The 19,766-nt window shown below is 39.9% G+C and overlaps 1 protein-coding gene across 1 annotated transcript in view; it reads left to right on the plus strand.

Moving 5' to 3' along the window:
• Positions 1-19,766, plus strand: part of LOC115373660 (glutamate receptor, ionotropic, kainate 2) — a 233,538-nt gene that overhangs the window by 83,768 nt on the left and 130,004 nt on the right. The window contains exons 5-7 of the mRNA XM_030072153.1: positions 551-732; positions 6,028-6,081; positions 8,917-9,090. Of these exons, the coding sequence (XP_029928013.1) occupies positions 551-732; positions 6,028-6,081; positions 8,917-9,090 (410 nt within the window). The remainder of the gene's footprint in view (positions 1-550; positions 733-6,027; positions 6,082-8,916; positions 9,091-19,766) is intronic.

Genomic DNA, 19,766 nt, shown 5'->3' on the forward strand with positions numbered 1-19,766 from the left:
AATGTGAACTATGATGAATGATGAATGTCAGGTGATACGTGTCTTTGTTCCGCTGTGTGTCTTGTGAGAGAAAATCTGTACGGCTTGGTTCAAGGTCTGCTGCTGGTGAGGCGATGCGGGCTGAAAGACAGAGGTAGTCCAGGAGGACAGCAAAGGACAAAGAAGACGAGGGGAAAAGAAAAGAAATAAAAGATGCTGAAAGAAAACACACTTTGCTCTGTGTGGAGGAAGAATGGAGAAAGGCAGGAGGGGGTGGAGGAGTTGAAGGGGGTACTGAAGAGAAATGGATTTCATTAGAAAGGAACTGACAGCAGAAATATATTCTCGCGGCTTTCTTATCCTCTCTCTAATTATAACTACTGCTGCCATATGAATGAGGAGTAGTTGTTACCTCAATTACTGCAGATAGATAAATATATTTAAAATTTCCATTTAGGAAATTCATTGTCGTCATGGGAGCAGGGCTGTATAGGTCGCAATTAGGTTAATTTTTCAAACAACAATGGCAGTCGAAAAACATTGTAATTTTATTTCTGTGTTTTTCCTTCAGGTCTGATTCGGTTGCAGGAGCTTATAAAGGCACCGTCCCGCTACAACATCCGGTTAAAGATCCGGCAGCTGCCTGCAGAGACCAAGGATGCCAAGCCACTGCTGAAGGAGATGAAGAGGGGGAAGGAGTTCCATATCATCTTTGACTGTGGCCATGAAATGGCTGCTGGGATCCTAAAGCAGGTGTGTGTGTGTGTGTGTGTGTGTGTGTGTGTGTGTGTCTGGGCAAAGTGGAATTTCGGTCTTGTATTGAAAATGGGAAACCAGTCAGTGTCACCCACCTCTGAATATGATGGTGAAACCTTCCAGGGCATCATGCAGCCGTCTTTTAGAGGCCGATACTGGTTATTACTAATCTAGACCACATATAATCTACATATAGGTCCAGTATTCATTTGTAGTAAATTTGAAAATTTGCAGTAATAGATGCGCTAACACAAGCATTACCAGAAGAAAATCATTACACGAAGAAAAAGCAGACAATTAGCACAAAGAAATCACCTGAAAATTTGAAAAAAAAGGGGGAAAAAAAATAAGAAAATGATATTTACAATTATTAAGATTATATATGTGAAGTTCAGTTAAGTTATGCTGGATCAGACTTGTAAGTGCTTATGAAAGCGACCATAGAACGCAATAGAAACACATCTGTTCTTGGTGGCGGTCAAAATAGTGGAGGAGTCTTGAATTTTGGGGGTGTCCCATGCCGGCTGCTATATAATACAATGCGCTCAGATTAATAACTAAGTGGCAAGCAGCCTGGCTCGCAGTCAGCTGGGAGACAGGAATAGATGATGCAGCACTGAATCTGGTTTGAATAGCGTTCAGTTCTATTGAAATGCCAGGTATTGCCACTGCTGCTGCTACGGCAGCTGTTGCTACTCAAATGCTCCTGTCCGCCTGCACATGCTGTCAAATCCAGATATGGTGCGATGAGCGAATAATATCCGTGGACTGGATTCAGATGTGACCACACCATAAAGAATTAAGAAAACCAGTAGAGCATTATTTTACCATTCTGAGCAATTTGATGGAACATGAAATTGCATCATAAAATAAGGTGCTTATAGCTAACAGATATCTGCTTGTAAAATTGCAAAATTATGTTCACTATTTAGCTATTTTCAAGTCCATGCTAGGAAGAAGGTAGGCACTTTCACGCAGGCAACCTCAAGCTCAAGTCCAGCACGAAGCGTCAGTGGTTTTCATTTGTTGCAAATGTTGCATACTTCACATTAAGTAGTTTTTATGCCTAAGCCTAACTTTTCCCTAACTTTAACCAAGTGGTTTTGGGTATTTGGCTAAAGGTATTGAAACAGGATGTACTGCCTCCTCACATGTTACACACGATATGTTGATTTGAAATATATTTGTGATACATCAACATCAAATAAGCATAAGCGTAATTAAAATGCAGTTTAGTTGTGCAGCAATGCAATTTTTAGGGAACAGGGTTGATCACTGTGCTTATTTTCCCAACATGTGACATACACATTCACTTGGCAACTAAAGCTAATGTCAGAGTGGCAGAAAAGTAGCCAACACTTTAAATGCAGGCTAACGAATAATGATATACCATCTCAAATGCAGAGTTCATTATTACCAAACTGCAAACAGAGTTACTAAGAGTTACCGACCAGCAAGAAGACTGGATGTTTAGTGTGCTGGTTAACAGGCTCATTTACACTAACTGTTCATTTCAACACTGCATCAGCATTGATCAAAAAGTAAATCAACTTGAAATAACTTCAAATCATTCAATGTCAGCATTGCCAGTGAAATTAATGGAGTTACACATGAACTGTCAGTATACTGAAGCTAGGTGTGTGTTTGTTACTACATTTCTGGTTTGAGTTTGTGGGGATCACAAGTGATTGAGTGAGTGCAACTGTCTGTTTTATTTTTTATGCAAAAAAAAAAAAAAAAGTCAGTAAAAGGGCACACATTCCTTTTCAGTGGGCACGATGCCACTGGTTCTTCTTTATTTTTCTGTAGCTTCTGGGACATCAGTCTGTAAAACCTGCAGTGAAACGTGCCTCACCCTGCCTTCAGGAGCTGTTAACCCACTTAAAAGACTTTCATTAGGCTGGCTTAATATGGAGAGTTTTGACGGTCTAAATGTTGCTTCAGAGGCGTTTTTTGCATGGAAATGCTCAAATGTAAAGGTACTGCATATCGACACAAAAATTGCCAGGATGTCATTTAGTGTAAGTGGGGAACTTTGCAAAGATTGATTCGATTTAAAAGCATTCATATTCTTCCTGCTTGCAGGATTTATCAAATATTAAAGACAACATGATTCACCACGGCACTCCGTCACTCTCCCAGGGTTTAATCAATGCCCGAGTGGTGGATTGCGGGGGAAAGTCAAGGACTTCTATCATTAGTAGTATCAGAGAGAACCCCCGCTAATGGGAGGTAATGAAAGACTCAACTGTCTTGCTCTGATATTCTCATTACATGACACACCACTCAGTTAGGGAATGTAACTATCTCTCATCCCATTGGTGGACGCTCTTCATCATCTATGGCCTAACCCGTTTCCCATATCTCTGCCTTTCTGAACTTTCACTTACTGTAGCTTTGTAAGCTGAACCACTTTTAATATCTTTAATAGAGTACCCATCTCAGACCCCATGAGCTATTGTTAAAGTACCACACAGGAAATATTTCTCTATAGCTCCATCTTCATTGCCCATAGGTGGCATTAGAAAATGGGGAATATGGATAAGTACGCAATCTCCTAAGCATTATCTTTGCTCATCCATTATGCGTAACTTTAGCTCAGGTTCAGGTTATGGCAACATCTGAGTCATCGCTGAGTGGGCTGATCCTCAGAAGGAATGGTTAATGATAATATGCTGGAGGCTTTCTTTGGGTTCCCACCTGATACCATGCAGCCATTAGCCCTCCCTCCCTGTTTAATCATCCTCTCCATTTCCCCACACAATCCTAATCTGTGATTCATATTGGCTTAGCGAGCCTCAGCGCGGTGGGCAGGACTCTGACACCACCAGCACCATACAGCTGAAATAGGGGTGGCACGTAGCCAGCACACACACGTACGCACCAAATGATAATACAATAACACAGAACAAGGGGATTCTGCCGTACAATCTTGTCTCCAGGATGCAGTTTTAGAGACAGATTGCCTAGTTTATGGTGTAATGATGAATCCGTATGTCTGTTAGCAAACTTAGATGCTTGGCATGCCAGGCAGCAATAAAGCAGACGGATGACAAAGAATCTGACTCATATTAAAAATGCGTTTCCAAAACAATTCATGTAAAAATACACCTGCCTCACTAGCCAAAATCACAAAGTTTGGGTGCAGCAGAGACTACTAAATGTGTCCTGCAGATTCACCTTGTTTTAGCAAATGAGGTCACTGGTAAGAAAAGTGACTTATTAAAACGAAAAGTGCAGTTTGCAGTTTTGTTGACCTCTATATGGTATCGAGCGAGGCAGCCGCTGAATGTAAATCAAAGAGCATCCAGGTTAGAGTGAAAGGTGTAAGTCAGGTCAAAATGAATGACAGGTGATGTCCTCAGTAAGTTGGTGAGAAGATAATGTTAGCTACTCATACTGTGGGCGGAACTCTGTTGCACTATATAAATTCAAATGATATATACATATGGAGCATTGCTATTATGACAAGAAAATCCATCCCTTTCATAAATGACAACAAAATGTTTAGTAACTTGGCCATTCAAGCACCTCAGGCCTACAAATTCAATTCGCACCCAGAAGACATGAAAAAAAAGTTTTTTGAAAGATCTACAGAATGACAGTCTGGGTTAAACATGCTGCAACGTTGCTGTGATCCAACATATTTCAAATGCGTTGCTCAAACAAATAAGCTTCATGTATTGTTATCGGTGGAAGAAAAAAATACGTCCAACCCAAGTAAGTTTCAATGCTGAGGCATCATTTTTCCAAAAATGCTGACAGAAGTAGCCTGTGAGTGAACCGCCACCCTTTCTTCCTGTCTCTGATGTAAATTCTTTGCACAGCCACTCGTCGCTCCCTTCCTCCCTGTCTCTACCCCGCCTCCAGATGGCTTGTTCATGTAACTAGGTATTGGTTTCTCTCATTATGTTTCAAAACGTCTCCATAAAGTACACATTCGTTTCAGGGATTGTTCTGAATTGCATAGTCAAGTTTTATAAAGAAATTGCAAAGCATCTCTTAAACAGCAGCCTTGAGAAAGCTGGACTCACCAGCGTTAAATTACAAGAAAAGAATGAGAAAATATGCTGGGTTATACCATAACTCCACATCAGTTATTTTTCAGGAGCCTAGATGGTGTTAAGATAAGTTTGGACTCATTATCTGTGGTTTCAAAAATGTGATGAATTCAGATTTGTAGTTCTGTTTTTCGCAAAGGAAATTTCCTTTTGAGCATCCCTTGCTCAAAAGGAAGTCCAGTCTCGTACCATGTACTCAAGACATTTTCTCATGGTCGCCCTGACCAAGTCAATGATCTGACCCCCAAAACATCTGAATTCCTGGCTTATCATGATTTTCACCCCTCTGAAAACCTTTTCACGTCATCCTTAAAAAACAGATGATACCGCTATTTATCTTTCTAGGTAGCAAACCGTTATGCTTTTATTTATTGGAAGTGTAAGCTACTCTTTGTGTAGTGACAAACAAAATATTACGATGAAAATGACAGATCAGAAGAACTGTATATCAACTGTGAATTAATGGCAAACCACAAATTCCTAGAAATGCTTTAAAGATGAGTTCCACAGCATACAAATGGCCTCATGAACAGGGACATTCATTTCTGGAACCCCTAACTTCTGGACATACATAAGCCTACTTTGAATTTTGTGCCCTTTAGTGACATGGCAGGGTTTCTGGGTATTGAAGTTATATTGAACTAAAGAAGTTACCTGTTGCTGTCATTCAGGGCCACTAACATACATATTTACCTAAAGGAGTTTGAAAGAGAGATAGTTTGGTTGTTGAGTGGATGAAAGTGTAAAGTGCAATGACACACGCTAATTCAGGGGGAAAATAATTTCTTATTTTTAGCGGAGAGCCTGATATCCACAACTAGTCTCACAACTATCACAACTATCAAGTTTTACTTCATAATTCGTCGTACATCCCAGATGTGAGACAGTTTTGCATCTGGATGGATGGATGGTAGGATGGATAGAGCACTGGGGTGATAAAAGAGGGGTTGGTTCAGTTAGCCACAATGGAGGAAGGGTGTGAGGTTCTTATCTCTAAGCCTGTGGCTATAGCACTGTAGCAGAATGTACGCCTCTTCACATCACATGGTAATACAGGCAGTCACACACACACACACACACCCATATATGTGCACTCATAAAATAGTGACAAAATACAAGCCTATATATTGCCACTCTGCCTGCTTCAGTGGCTCCCCATTCATTTGCAAATCTCTTACTCTTCCAATCTCTCCCCCCCCTCTCTCTCTTCTCCTGTCACTTGCTTTCATAGGCTCTTGCCATGGGGATGATGACAGAGTATTATCACTATATCTTCACCACACTGGTAAGTAGAGAGGAGCAGAGTCGCTTTGTCATCAGGTCTAACTGAGAGCTCCACGCCACATGAAGATTTGTTGCCATGCGCAAAAACGAGACATCACTGCTCTTCTTCAGTCTTCATTTTCTAATCACTTTAGATCCATTTCCTTTTCCCTTTTTTTCCCCCCAGTTTAACCTTTTGAAGCACAGGAACCTGTGTGGTGGACTTGTATTTATTTATTTATTTATTTTTAAAGTTTTATTTCACCTTCTTAACAAAATTCTCTTTAATTCTTTGTAGTCTTTACTTTGGCTTTTACTTTTTTTTTTTTTGGTAATTTTACAGTAATGTTTTTCCAGTTTTTTATATATTTTATTTATTTATCTATTTATTTTTATTTTTTTAGCAATTCTCAGGAAATTCCCCCATGTTTCTGACTTCTTCTAAGTGTCCTCTTGGGCCTGAGAAAATAAAGGACAGCACTTTGTAACATTAAGATAACTGCTGTATTATTATTTGTAGTAATATTAGTAGCGGTAGTATTAGTAGCAGCATTAGAAGTAGCAGTAGAAATAGTGTAGTGTCAGCTAAAACTGAACATTTTCTCAAATAAATAAATAACTAACCAAGCATGGCAGAGTAATAGGAGTGTTTTACCTGGCACCCGGCTGCGCAGGCCAATGGATGTTTGAATGGCATGAGAGTGACAGCATCACTGTTTCTTCTGGAGGAGTAAAGACAGATGAGAGAGAAAAGAGAGTGTCAACTTTTATTTTTCTCTTGAAGGAGGGAGAGGGGCAGGATTCAGATCCTGTAGCTCTGCTGACATTACTTGGCTGTGTAAGTGACACTGCCTTCTGCCCGCCTGCTGTCTCAGAATGAAGCCCCTTACACCCCTATACACAAGAAGCTGTCTGAAAGCACACAACTGGATGCGCACACAGATACACACAGATAAACACATGCCAATCACAGGCCAGCCAGCATTACTCTAAACACTCCCATCATCTCTGACTCGCTCTTGGTCCTCGATTCAGGTCAAAGATATTCAAATCATATTCTTATTGAAACCCCATCTTGCTCTCATTCTGAGGAGGCTAGTTGCATCGCTTGAGTTAAGACCAAAATGCTGTGTCTCTCTCTTTCCGCTCTGTCTATCTCCTGTCTGTTTCTGTTGTTTTTTTTTTATATGTATATATATATATATATATATATATCTCAAATTCCTTTGAAAATCGAATTCTTCAGTTTTTCAACTGTCAGTGCTTTTCATCGTGACGGCAAAAGAGGGATCATTTTCTGTTTGAAATGAAACATCTAAACGTGCACACTTTATCTTCGCAGCCATTCACTGTGGCACAATTTATGCAAGATAATTAAATATCCCTCTGGTGTTTTCAGGCAGATGAAAAGTAAAACGCAAACATGAGTGGAGCTGCAGAGGTAGGGACAGACACAGGGGTCGTCTCGTTTCCCAGTGTTGTGTTTGGCAGAGGGAAAGTCCAACGCTGAAAGCCTAATTCTCCCAGTGGAGTGGACAACCAGGCCACACTGAGCCACATATGGCAGCCATTTTCTGCCAGATTTCACTTTACTCTCTACTGTTAACTCTTGTTAACTGATCTGTGTGATATTGTATGATTAGAAGTCCAGTCCAGCAAATTTTCTATATGAACCTCTGAGAGCATGGATATGATGCAGTTTGTTTGATTACAAATTTGTTGTGGAATGTAGTGGAAACACCACTAACCTGGTTGCTCATGGAAAGTTCTTTACTTAAACTGTTCTCTTATTATTAAAGGGATAGTTAACAACTTCTTTATTTCATGTAATTTCACTTCCCCGCCCTCAGCTGTTATGTAGCACAGTCGTGGCTCTATCTTCCTCTCATTGTTACTGAGTGCTGGATACTGGCTGGATGCTCCAAATGCTAACTGTTAGCCTCTTGCCATTGAGCCGGACTTCCCCCCAGCTAACAGTCTTAAAAATAAATCTACTCAAAGAAGGTTTAACATCACTTTACACTTTACACTCTCCAAAACTAAAATGTGCATGCAACCAAGTGCACAGGGACGATAGTTTTATTCAAATCACTGTTTAAAACTATATTTTTCCATTTGTCAGCATCCAGAAAGATCTGGTAACTTTGCGCTGCCTGTATCACTCTGCTCCAAAGGTGCAGTAGCTGCCACAGAGACAGAAGTAAATTGCTCCAATGTGTTATCAGTTGTTTTCTTCATTGAAGTTGTTATGTTGTGGCTAGCTTCTTTTCCTCCCCTCCCCTCTATCACACACATTTCGCTCACCTTTCGCTAACATTTTTATGCCATTTCAGACTGTAAAAGCTGGGGGGAAGTCCACCTCAATGGCAGGAGGCTAACAGTTAGCATTTGGAGCATCCAGCCAGTATCCAGCACTCAGTAACAATGAGAGGAAGATAGAGCCACTACTGATCTACCAAACAGCTGGGGGGGAGGGTATAATTATATAAAATTCCTCAGAATGAGTGACCTATCCCTTTAATATTCTTGTCCTTAATAGAATTAAATATCCCAGCTGTTTCAGAAGTGTTTCCACTCTGTCATGAATAAAATGCTAAGAAGCATAATTATTATTGTTATTATTGCTGCAAAATTGTCAAGTTGAAAGATAATTTAATATTGGCACAATTATCTCCTTGTTCAATTCAAAACTACTGGCATCTGTGTTGGCCTTCAAGAGCCATAATTGCATGCATTTGTGTTATAGTGCGACAAAGTGTTGTGTTGTGCTTTTAGAAATCAATGGTAAGATGCAGTGACATTGATAACTGTCAAAATTGATCTCCCTCCATGTTGTGGTATGTTTTCTTCCTCCTAGGATTTGTTTGCACTGGATGTAGAGCCTTACCGATACAGTGGTGTGAACATGACGGGCTTCAGGATCCTGAATACAGAGAACAGCCAGGTGGCCTCCATCATAGAGAAATGGTCCATGGAAAGACTCCAGGCTCCACCCAAACCTGACTCTGGTCTACTGGACGGCTTCATGACCGTAAGTTGCATATATAAAATTAATGAATGACTCCATCCACAGCTATACCGTCATGTCATCTAAAAAGATATGGGGTAGAGTAAACAACAAGTCCTCCAGCCCATACGACCACATAGTGCATTTGTTTAGCTATGTAAAAACATATACTGCTCACGATTTGAACTCATTTCAGCTTAGTGAAAGACATGTTGACTGACCCATCCATCACCACACCAGCCTTGTTACATGGAGTTTGTTGCTCCGTTAATACTACAGCACAGAGTCATTACTTTCAGGACTGCAAGAGGTTGCTTAACTTTCAGACTATAGCTCGCAGTCATAATTATCTGTTGAATAATTGCCCTGTGGGGTTGTTTTTTGCTGCAGGACAGTCTCACAAAAAAAAAAAAAAAAAAAAAAAAAAAAAAAAACATAGAAGAAGCAAAAATACTTTCTTTTGCAAAATATGTAATTCACAAAACTTTTGTGTTTTTAGAAACTTTTAGTTCACCAAAATTGTATTATAAGCGTAAATTCGTAAGCAACAATGCTGGAGCACGGAACTTTATTCATTCAAAATAATTGTACTAAATTATCCACTGCGTTAGTTTAGCAATGTTACAGTTAATAATATTTTGTTGCCCCCCCTGCCATCACAAACAGAAGGCACTATTCTATTAGTGACTTTTGTTAAAGAAGAAACACAATACAAACTATCCAAATTATCCACTGCTTTAGTTCACTAACATTACAGCCATTAATGCTTCTTCTTAAACAGACGTCAGTGTTTATTCTGTTGACCACTTCAAAGATGGAGTCTCTTCATGGCGGTTGCTCACCTGGGCATTAGCTAAAGGAATACATGTTATTGGTGGATTGCGAAGTTGGTTAGCTTAACCTATAGGCACCAAAACTTTCCATGTAAAGGGCATGTTCTTGCTCCAGTGCTGTACTTCAGTATACATGTTGAGTCATGGAAGGCCACTATCAAAATTACATGTGATCAAGTCAAGCAGTTTTGTGCAGCAGATTGATATATTTCATGATTAAAAATATATGCGTTTTTCAGGCCACTAACAACTCTATCTGAGTAAAAGGGCAGTCTTCATTAGTTCAATAGCATTAGCATATACTATAGTAAAGTATTAGCATGGAGCACTGGAGCAAGAGCCTGCCAGAGACATTGTGTCATCATTTAATCTCTACATTAACCAATGGGACAGTCTCCCAAAAACCTGCACTGCTTAATGTTTCCTCTGTGCAGAGATCGTTTATTTGTGTTGATATTGCTTTCAGTTAGCTTTTACAGACACACTTGTTTTAAATTAGATAAGAGGCATTGCTGTAGACCCGGTGGACTTGTCAAGAACTCAGGGTAGATTTGCAAAGGCAACTTCCCATTCCTCCTGAGGGAGTTGAACTGACAACCTCCTGGTGCCCTCAGATCTGAGCCCACTGTGCGATAAGGAGGGCCTCTGTCACTGTGATCTGAACCCTCTCTGATTAGAGTACACTGCCTGTAATAACTGCTCCTCAATGTTGCCTTTATACCACTCTCTTATCTGGGAACCCTGCCAAAATATCAACCCACCAGAGACAGCAAATGGAAAGGAAAAGAGAGCCCTGGAAGAGGGAAGAGACAAAAAGAGAGGAGGGGAGTGAATGAAAGAGAAAAGAGGGACAAGAAGAAGACAGAGGCTGGGTGAAGGGAAGGCTTGAAGGAAATTAGAGCCCTGGTGTGTTTCATTCCCAAAACGACTGTTGAAGTGTTAAAAGTGCGGCCGGTACTGCCGACTGGTCTGATTCCAGTTGGAAAGCAGCAGAAGCAGCGGCGGCAGCAGCAACATGTTGGCTGGTGATTGAAAGCAATGGCGCACCTCTGGGGAATAACAGATTCTCTCTCTCTCTTTTTTTTTTTTTAGAGCTTCTTGCTGAGTCATGGTTCTGGGTTGGTATCCTAGAGCGGGTGTTTCTCATGTTAAGCCCCCTTTGTTGGATTTGTGGATCAATCAATAGTGTTTCCCACTGGAGATAAAAAGGGGCAGGGAATGCCCTAAAAGCTAGTGGGCATGGATGTATTTTGCATAGTTAATCACAGAGCTTCATTTGATATGTCTAAAAAATACCGTGCAGGGGATTCCCTGCAACGTTCTACTTTGTTGTTTGTTTTTTTTTTCTTTTCAAAAAGCATGACAGTATAAAACTGTGCGCTAATATTCTTTTATTTTACTCTGTCGTTCTTCTCTGTTACAAAGAGCACCGGGGAGAGGAGCTGGCTGGTTATTTTTGGATCAGCAATGGGGAAGATTTATGCCAGTAGGAGTGTGCTGTGACCCCGCTCATCAGTGAATTAATGGCATATGAGTTTGAAGGTGGGGATTGATTAATTAGACAAATGGCAATCAGTCAGAAGCTAATGCATATTGACATGGTGAAAGGGTCCGTAAACGTTTGATTAACAGCTTCATTTGTGTGCTATATTTACGGTTCTGTGTGCTTAAGTAGTGAACTGCTGATGTACCGTAACTTATGGACTCAGAGATCATGACAGATTGCACTGAGTGAGCAGTTCAAAGACTCTCAGTTAGTGGGACTTCTCCTCAGTGCCATTGTTTTGCCAGTGTGTAGCTGAAATTAGGATTTAACCAGTATGCAGTCATTGTGATTTTTTTTTTTTTTTTTTTTTTTTGTATAATCAGACAACTAGTTTGTGACAGTTTTCAATTTTTTTTTATTTTTGACATATGTCATACTGCAAAACATGACCCAAAATGTATTTAAAACAAACAAAAAAGCAGCAGGAAGTCTTGATTTGTAGTGCGTTTTTTTCCCTAAGTGATGCAGACAACCATGGAAAACATACTAAGGGAAAAAATAGTTCTCTCTTTATTCTGTGAACATGGGCAGCCAAACAGACCAAAGCATATCTTAAGTCTTAAGTCTTCATCAGGGTGACAATTTAACTCGTCACTGTTCTCCTGAGGATTATGTTCTTGTCAGGAAAACGCTAAAACTACATTAAACCCCTGCATTGAGACCTTTGATAATGACAGCAGTAACAATGCTACACCCACCACCACCACCACCACTACCACAACTAACATTAATAATAATGGTGAATATTATTATTTTATTACATGGCAGTTTCTATCAGAATCAGTAATCAGTGTAATCAATCAAACTGAAGCAAAGTGTATAGACCCTGTTCACAGTGGCCATTTTGACATGAAAAAGCAGGTAAACACGGGTATTACCAATGACATTAATTAAGGCTCTGTTCCTTTAAAGTGTAGCAGAGCCTTTCCAGTGAGCCAGCATGAACAATAGTAGGACAGTGTGGAGGAGGAAAGCATTCTTCATCTCCAACACCCCCTTCTTTATTTCTACCTGTCTTCCCCCACCACCACCCTCTAGTGCTATCATTTGAATTTCATTGTTTTTCCCCTGGTTTCATCTTTTTTGTATCCAATCAGCAAAAACTTTTTACTGTAAAGGCCATACCACTTTGTTTAGGTATAAATGTATAAGTGCCCATTCTAGGGGGTCTTCTTTTCTGGTACCAGGGGGCCATGGACAAGTCTTTTTGTGTGTAACAATTGTTTAATTCTTTGCATACAAGTTGACTATCATCCTCTGGTTCCACGACAACAGTCAGGACCCTAGCTCTGTTAGAAGCAACAAAGTCTTGGTTAATGTCATTAGTAACACCTGCATTCACCTGCTAATCCTGTCAAAATGGCTCCTGTGAAAGGGGTCCATTGGTCTAACCCTAGTTGTACTATTCTTTTCCACTATAGTGTATTTTATCTTTGGTGACTAAGGCCTTGATCAGACTGCCAGCCCAGAGCCAATTTTTTGTCATATCCATATGGTGTCCAGATTGATTGTAGAAAGTCTGGACAGCAAAACAAACAAACAAACAAACAAACAAACAAACAAACAAACAAACACATGATGGACTTTTTGCAAATCAGATCCACATCACTTCTGGGGGTGGCTTGAAATCAGTGTTAATTTCGTCGGCTATTTTTCAATTTAGTTTTAGTCTTAGTCTTGTGTCAAATGCCCTTATTAGTTTTAGTCATATTTAGTCAACTTGTATTCTTTTTTGTTTAGTCACATTTTAGTCGACGAAAAGTCTTGGCATTTTAGTGTAGTTTTAGTAGAAGAAAATCCAAAGTATTTTAGTCTAGTTTAAGTCAATAGTCTTTTTTTAGTCTTTGAATGCAGATTGACACTAATGTTAATTAAAAAATCTAGTCTAACTAATTGATTCATTTTAGTCTTTTTTCACTCATCTCTAAGGTTTATGTGATTATTACCTGATGAAGTAGCTCCACATATTGAAGGAGAAATGAATGCTACGTTGCTAAAGGTGCCTGGTCTGATATTCACAGAAATACATCCATGTTCTAATTTGCTTATTTTATTATGAACCAACATGATTAAACAACTCTTTAGGACTTTAAAACAGTCGAGATAAAAAAAAAAAAAAAAAAATAGCAGAACATAAGAAACCCACCTTTCTGATCTGAAATAAAAATAGGTATTAAATAAAGCTTGACTTATTCTAATAAAATAAAATAATAATAATAAAAAAAAAGATATTTATCCAGTTGCAGCTACGACATCTCAAATCAGGAATAATACGTTTATCTTCTATTGGTCAGTGTGTTTCAGGCAGGAATACATTTATTGAGACATAGGTTAACACGTGAAATGACTGTATTGATTGGCAGCAGGTTTTAACTTGTGTGCTCCTCAGTCAGACACACACACACACACACACACACACACACACACCCCGGCGTGAGCACACAGCAGCGCAGGACGAGAAAAACTAACACGCATCCAATGAATGCACTTTTTGGATTATAATTTAAAAGTCTGTGACGAAAAAGGAAAGAGACATTTTATTAAGTTTTTATTTAATGAAGTAGATTTCGTCTCGTCTTTTTTCGTCAACAAAATATGCGTGTTAATTTCGTCACAGTCAGTGTTTAAGGGTATTGATTTCGTCTTGTCTTCGCCTCATTTTCATCATGAAAAAACCCATCGTTGACGAATATATTTCGTCTCGTCTTGTCTGACGAAATTAACACTGCTTGAAATGCAACTCCAATCAGATTTGTACAGATGCGTCTCAGTCCGGACAGTCTGGATGCTCCAATAGGATTTCAAAGTGTCTGTTACGTCGCTTGCAAAGTGACACACGATGACAGCGTCAGTTCAAAATGATGGAAGTGCATGATAGTGGCTGCTGTTGCCATGGATATGTTAAATTAATATCAGCCTCCTCCGTCGGTTAATTTGTTTCATGTGATGGAGATGTTCTGCACTGCGACTTGACAGCGCAATAGTTTGGAGGTTGAGATGATGGATCTCCATTTCTCATGCCTCCGTGTTGACAAACCACATCTTCAGCGTGTAGAAACTGACGTCTCCATCGTTACCATAACAACCTGTGGCGATATGTTGATGATGTCGGGACCGTACAAATCCGATCTGATCACTTGCAAATAACAGTGTGGACAGTCTGTCTTAAAGATCTGATTTGAGAAACAAATCCGATTCGCCTGCAGTCTGAACACGGCCTGAATCAGCTGCTGCTTGCTTGGCGACTGGTTGCTTGGAATTCAGCACCTTATCAACAGACAACTTAATGAACAGCTCAGGGAAACAAAAAGGTTTATTATGGTTATAACTGAGCAAACAATGGTAAGACAGCCTCAAAAAATTGTGGCTGATACATACATTTTTCATATTAAGATTATAAACTGATGCCATCACAAAGAAGCTTGACGGTCATCCGATGAGTTTAATAGTCTCATTGTCAATCAAGCTACTAAACCCAGTGCTGACCATCAGCACTGGGTGTTTCCACAGCAATGGATGTGCCTCAGAATAAATATCATATACATTTCATTTCACTGACCCTTTGAAACACAAGAACACCTGGGCAAGGTTTTATGTTTAACAAAATTTGCTTTCTGCCTGTCCCTTTTTTTCTTTTCTGCTGGGATTCTTCTGTGGGGTTTTTTTGTAACTTAATTTTCAGTGGGTTAAATATAAAAATAAATATCAAATAACTTGATTTATACTAATTCAACTCACATATTCAGCCTTTATCACAGTCTTATCATACCTGCTGTTTTTTTCTATTAAGTTAGTTTTTTTTTAAGTTTTTTCTATTAAGTATTAAGTATACATATTTATTGCATATGCATATTTGTTGCATACATTTTTTACACTGCTTAAGGCTCATCCTCAGAAAAAAACTCATCCTCACTAATGGTGCATGGTGCATAGTGCATGCTATTGGCAAGCAGATTTGAGACGAGTAGAACCTATAGGCTACCACCACCATACCTGGCTGGAGCCTTGCCATTTCATTGCAAGACTGTTTATTTTGTTCCGTTGTGTCTTGTAAAATACAGTAAATAAATCTGTGAAGTTTCATGCAGGGAGTGTTTTGCTTGTCTAACGTGTCTGGTTGTGACAAATCAGGGAGACTAATTCCACACTTCATTCCTTTTATGCTGCCTTCAATTAATTCTGCAGCAGCGAAGCCCTGCCCTGAGTCGTGGCTTAACATGCACGATGAGAGTGACCTTACAAGCTCCACGCTCTCATTATCATAATGTCTCTCCTTGTTAATTGCTCTAGCTGCTGTCTGATTCATTGTGCGCCTTGCAAAACTGAAATGGGTTCAAAAACACACTCAGGCATGACTGTAACGTCTGCATTTATCTCTTTGTCATAAGTTGGAGGGAGGGGACGTTAATTTCTCCTCGTGTCAGAGCAGCCGTCTAACCTTTCAATCGTCAAGGTCGCCGCTTTGTTTGTTGCAGGACCTCAGAAACACAGTTGGTATTCAGAGGCTCAGCATTACTACCGAATCATTTCTGTTTCCACATTACCATAAACATGCTATACCTGTGGGTACATTTAAATGGGGCAGTGGGATCTGTCTGATGGAAAGCTATTTCGTTTTTGACAGATATCATTTAAAAGCTGATACGAGCAGAGTTATGAAAAAATGCCATCAGATACATTCCAGGATTCACATTATCTGGGCATCACTCAAACATAGGGTGTAAGTCATGCAAGGCAGCAGGATCCAGAGAGAGGAATGTATGAGGACATTATGACATTAATATAGCAAAAACTCAACCATTAAATAGGAGTATGCTCAGCCTTCAATAGGCCAGCTAATATTTATTTAAATGTATAAACCATATGTTTCATATCTAATCCATGTTTAATTTAGCAACAGAGACTGTTAGTAACGTATGCCAGCAACAGCTAAGGAAATGTATACATAGAATATTATTTCCATTCTGTTTTATTGATCTATGACCTTCATTATTCTTAGTATTTCTATAGCTCTTCATGCTTATTTTTATTTCTGTTTAGATGCCTGTATCATACGTTCCTATTCGCTTTTGGATCCTATTACTCTTACTGCTGCATGACATAATTTCCCCTTTGGGATCAATAAAGTTTCATTTTCTCTTATCTTAAACCTCCTGCAGTGCAAGCAATCCATAATTTTGACTCTTTTTTTGTGTGATATGCTGTCTTGAACTCCCTTTTGGGCATCTCCAATGGGATTCATGTCTTGTTTTGTTCCAGCATTCCTCCTGAAGATATCTGTTGTTGTTGAGGCACGGCCTGTTCCTCCAGTCACAGTACTGGTTGAGGGGGAAACGACAGAGAGGCAGATGACTGAAACTAGAATAAGGCAAGGCTTGAGGAGAGATTGAGAGATGGGTTTTGGTCTCCCTTGGCTTCCTGCCTGTTCCTGCTCCAATCTGTCAGTCATGCTGCCTCGGTGGAGACCTCCCCGAGTGGCAGCACAGGGTGGGAAACATTGCTCACTGCCTGAGGGGGTATGAGAGGCGAGTGAGTTGGAGGCAGAGTGGGTGGGGAGGGTTGGGGCGGTGGTCACTGACCCTGGAACGAGTTCAGGTCCCAAGCAGCAAGACCACCAGACCTCGTGAACCATAAAGCAGAATACAAACACCCACTACAGAGCAGAAACCTGACTGTTTTATACGCAGGTCATGTTCAACTGGTATGGCTTTGATGTTTGCCATCGCTTTTTGTGTTGCATCCTGGGATATGCGATGATGAGGCTGATGCTGTGGCAGAAGACGGCACATTGTGTGAAATGTTTCCAAAAACCTTTGTCAGGACTTGTGAGCCGTTTATGGGGGGGTTCTCATTAGGGAGAGACTAATATTTGGTTATACCACAGCTTGGCTTCGTCCCTAGACTTCATGTTGGGATGATAGTGTTGGATCATGCCCTTCTCCGCCTCTTAGATGAGGCTTCTCTCAGCTTAGTTTATTCCATCTGCCTGCCTGCGTGCATCAAGCTAGTTCTCTCTCTCTCTCCCTCTCTTTAGCCCAGAGACTTGGATTTAGCTCTGGCATTGTCCACATGCTGGGGAAGGAATTTGGCCGTGGGATGTGCCGGGACATTATTCCGGCAGCTGGCTTGGCCCGAGCAGAGGCTGGCAGTACCAGCAGTGCTAGTAATGGCAAGAGCAGTGACTCCAGTGCCATAGAGCTCACCCAGAGACCCAGCTCAGTGTCTGCTGGGGTGTCTGTTTGCCCAGAGTACTGTGGGAGACAAGTAGCTCTCCACAACTCTGACTTGAGGCGTATTTGTTTGCCTTTTTGCCATCTCTGAAACAGTGTGTTCCTCTTGTTGTAAATGGCTTTAGTTTGATGCCATTCTCTTCAAATATTTCTATTCAGTCTGTCTGCCTTTCCATTTCTTTCTTTCTTTTCTTTTTTTAACCACAGTACCACATATGGAGTCAAATACAGGTCAGGTTGTCAGGGATGAGACATGCTGATATATATATATAGCTGCATCATTCCATCATATATTATATTTCTATATCTGGGTTAGGTGTTGCGGTTTAATAATGTTAAGAGGCATATTAAAATTAAATTAAAACAAAAAACCCTGACACCCCAAAATGTACTGGTCAACACGGCGTAAATGTTTCAACAACAGCAGTCAGTGTGTGCATGTAAATATTTTGACTAAAGATACTGTAAAGATTGTCAGCAAATATATTTATTTACATTCAAAATTCAAAAACACTATTGTTATTCATTTCTGCATACTGTATGACAGGGTTTTAGAAGTGGGCTACAGATGAGAGGGTATTCAAGCAGGGGCTCTTCTCCGCTCCTTGTTTTTGGCAGGACTGGTGGAGTGGCTCTTCTGTGTTTGTAGCCATGTTGTCAGCCTAAGAAGAAATAAGCAGTAACATTTTAATTTACAGCTTTTGAGCACTGCATGCAATATTATTTTAGGCTAACTGAACTGATTCAATTCAAGTCGTTTCAGTTCAAGTAAAATAACTTCATTTTTCTGCTGGGAACTTCATATGTGAAGAAGGTTACCTTGCGTATACAAGGTTATAGGACAGAGTAAACACAGACAGATTGCAAAAGCAAGCATGAAAGGTGGAATTGCAACTTACATCGACAGGTTTCTATTTCTCCCTCCTGAATATCTTTGATAGCCAAGGAAAGCAACCACTTTTTTTTTTATTACTAGGACTCTTTCCCAGCTCAGACAGTTGGTGTTTTCTGTGTCCAGGATAGGAGGATGGTGGTCAGCTGGGATCTCTTCACAGGAGCTCACAGGACAGGCTTGATAGAGTTATATCCTCCAGGAGATGCTTGTATGCTGATGAAACTGTGCTGTCTATCAGGTTCACAAAGCCACAGCCAGATTGAGATGGCAGGGCTGAAGAAATACAATGACAACATCTTAGTAAACCTGAAAAAACATGATGGCACCTGATGCAGGTTAATTTAAAGAACTATACCACTGATTCTGCATGTTTAGCTAGATATCTAGAAAATGTTTATACTTCACATTTCTGCTAATCTTTTCCTGAAACAAGCAGTTGGATTTTACAACTCCAATATCAATGTCATTTTATCCAGCCATTGGTTTCCATTCATTCCACTAAGATATGAAAATGAACTTTCAGAGACTTTGAACTTTTTTGAAATTGGGTGGAGTAAAACAGTCCCACTGCCAGGGAAAATAGTCCCTAGGAAAACATTTACTTTACACAGCTAATTATCAGTTTTGTGGTTTATGAATGTTGATGACTTTGTTTAGCAACAGCAGCAGAACATTATGAGAAGGGTGTCTCAACCAAAAATTCAAATTAGAATATGGAAAGATTTTGATTAGTTAAACTGTATGTTGTGAAATAGTTTGTTGCAATGTAAACTGTATCAACTTTGTATCCTGTACCGGATGGCGAAGCATGACATAACACACAATGCTGTGACATTTGGTCTCATTCATTTGGTGTGTTGCTGTTTTCATTCTAAGCTGTCATGGTTTTTCGATGCTATATCTGTGGGTTTTTAAATGTGACCGAGCTTTTGCCTCAACTTGCTGCTGCTTTTCTTCCATTCCACCTCAAACTGACGATTGCGCATGTAAATTCATCATCCAAATTACAAAAACAGCTCCACATTATGTGAGTGACTGTTCAGGAAATATTGGATACAGTGTCTGTACCTGACCATAGTTAATGCAATGGTCCTTTAAGGTCAACATAGTTATTGCTACGTTGAAATACAACAGAGACATTCATACTTTATCTGTTTTTTTTTTGTTTTTTTTTTTATGTGTAGTTTAATTTAAAC

Source organism: Myripristis murdjan, chromosome 16 (genome assembly GCF_902150065.1).
Source record: "Myripristis murdjan chromosome 16, fMyrMur1.1, whole genome shotgun sequence".
In the NCBI taxonomy this organism is placed as follows: Eukaryota; Metazoa; Chordata; class Actinopteri; order Holocentriformes; family Holocentridae; genus Myripristis; species Myripristis murdjan.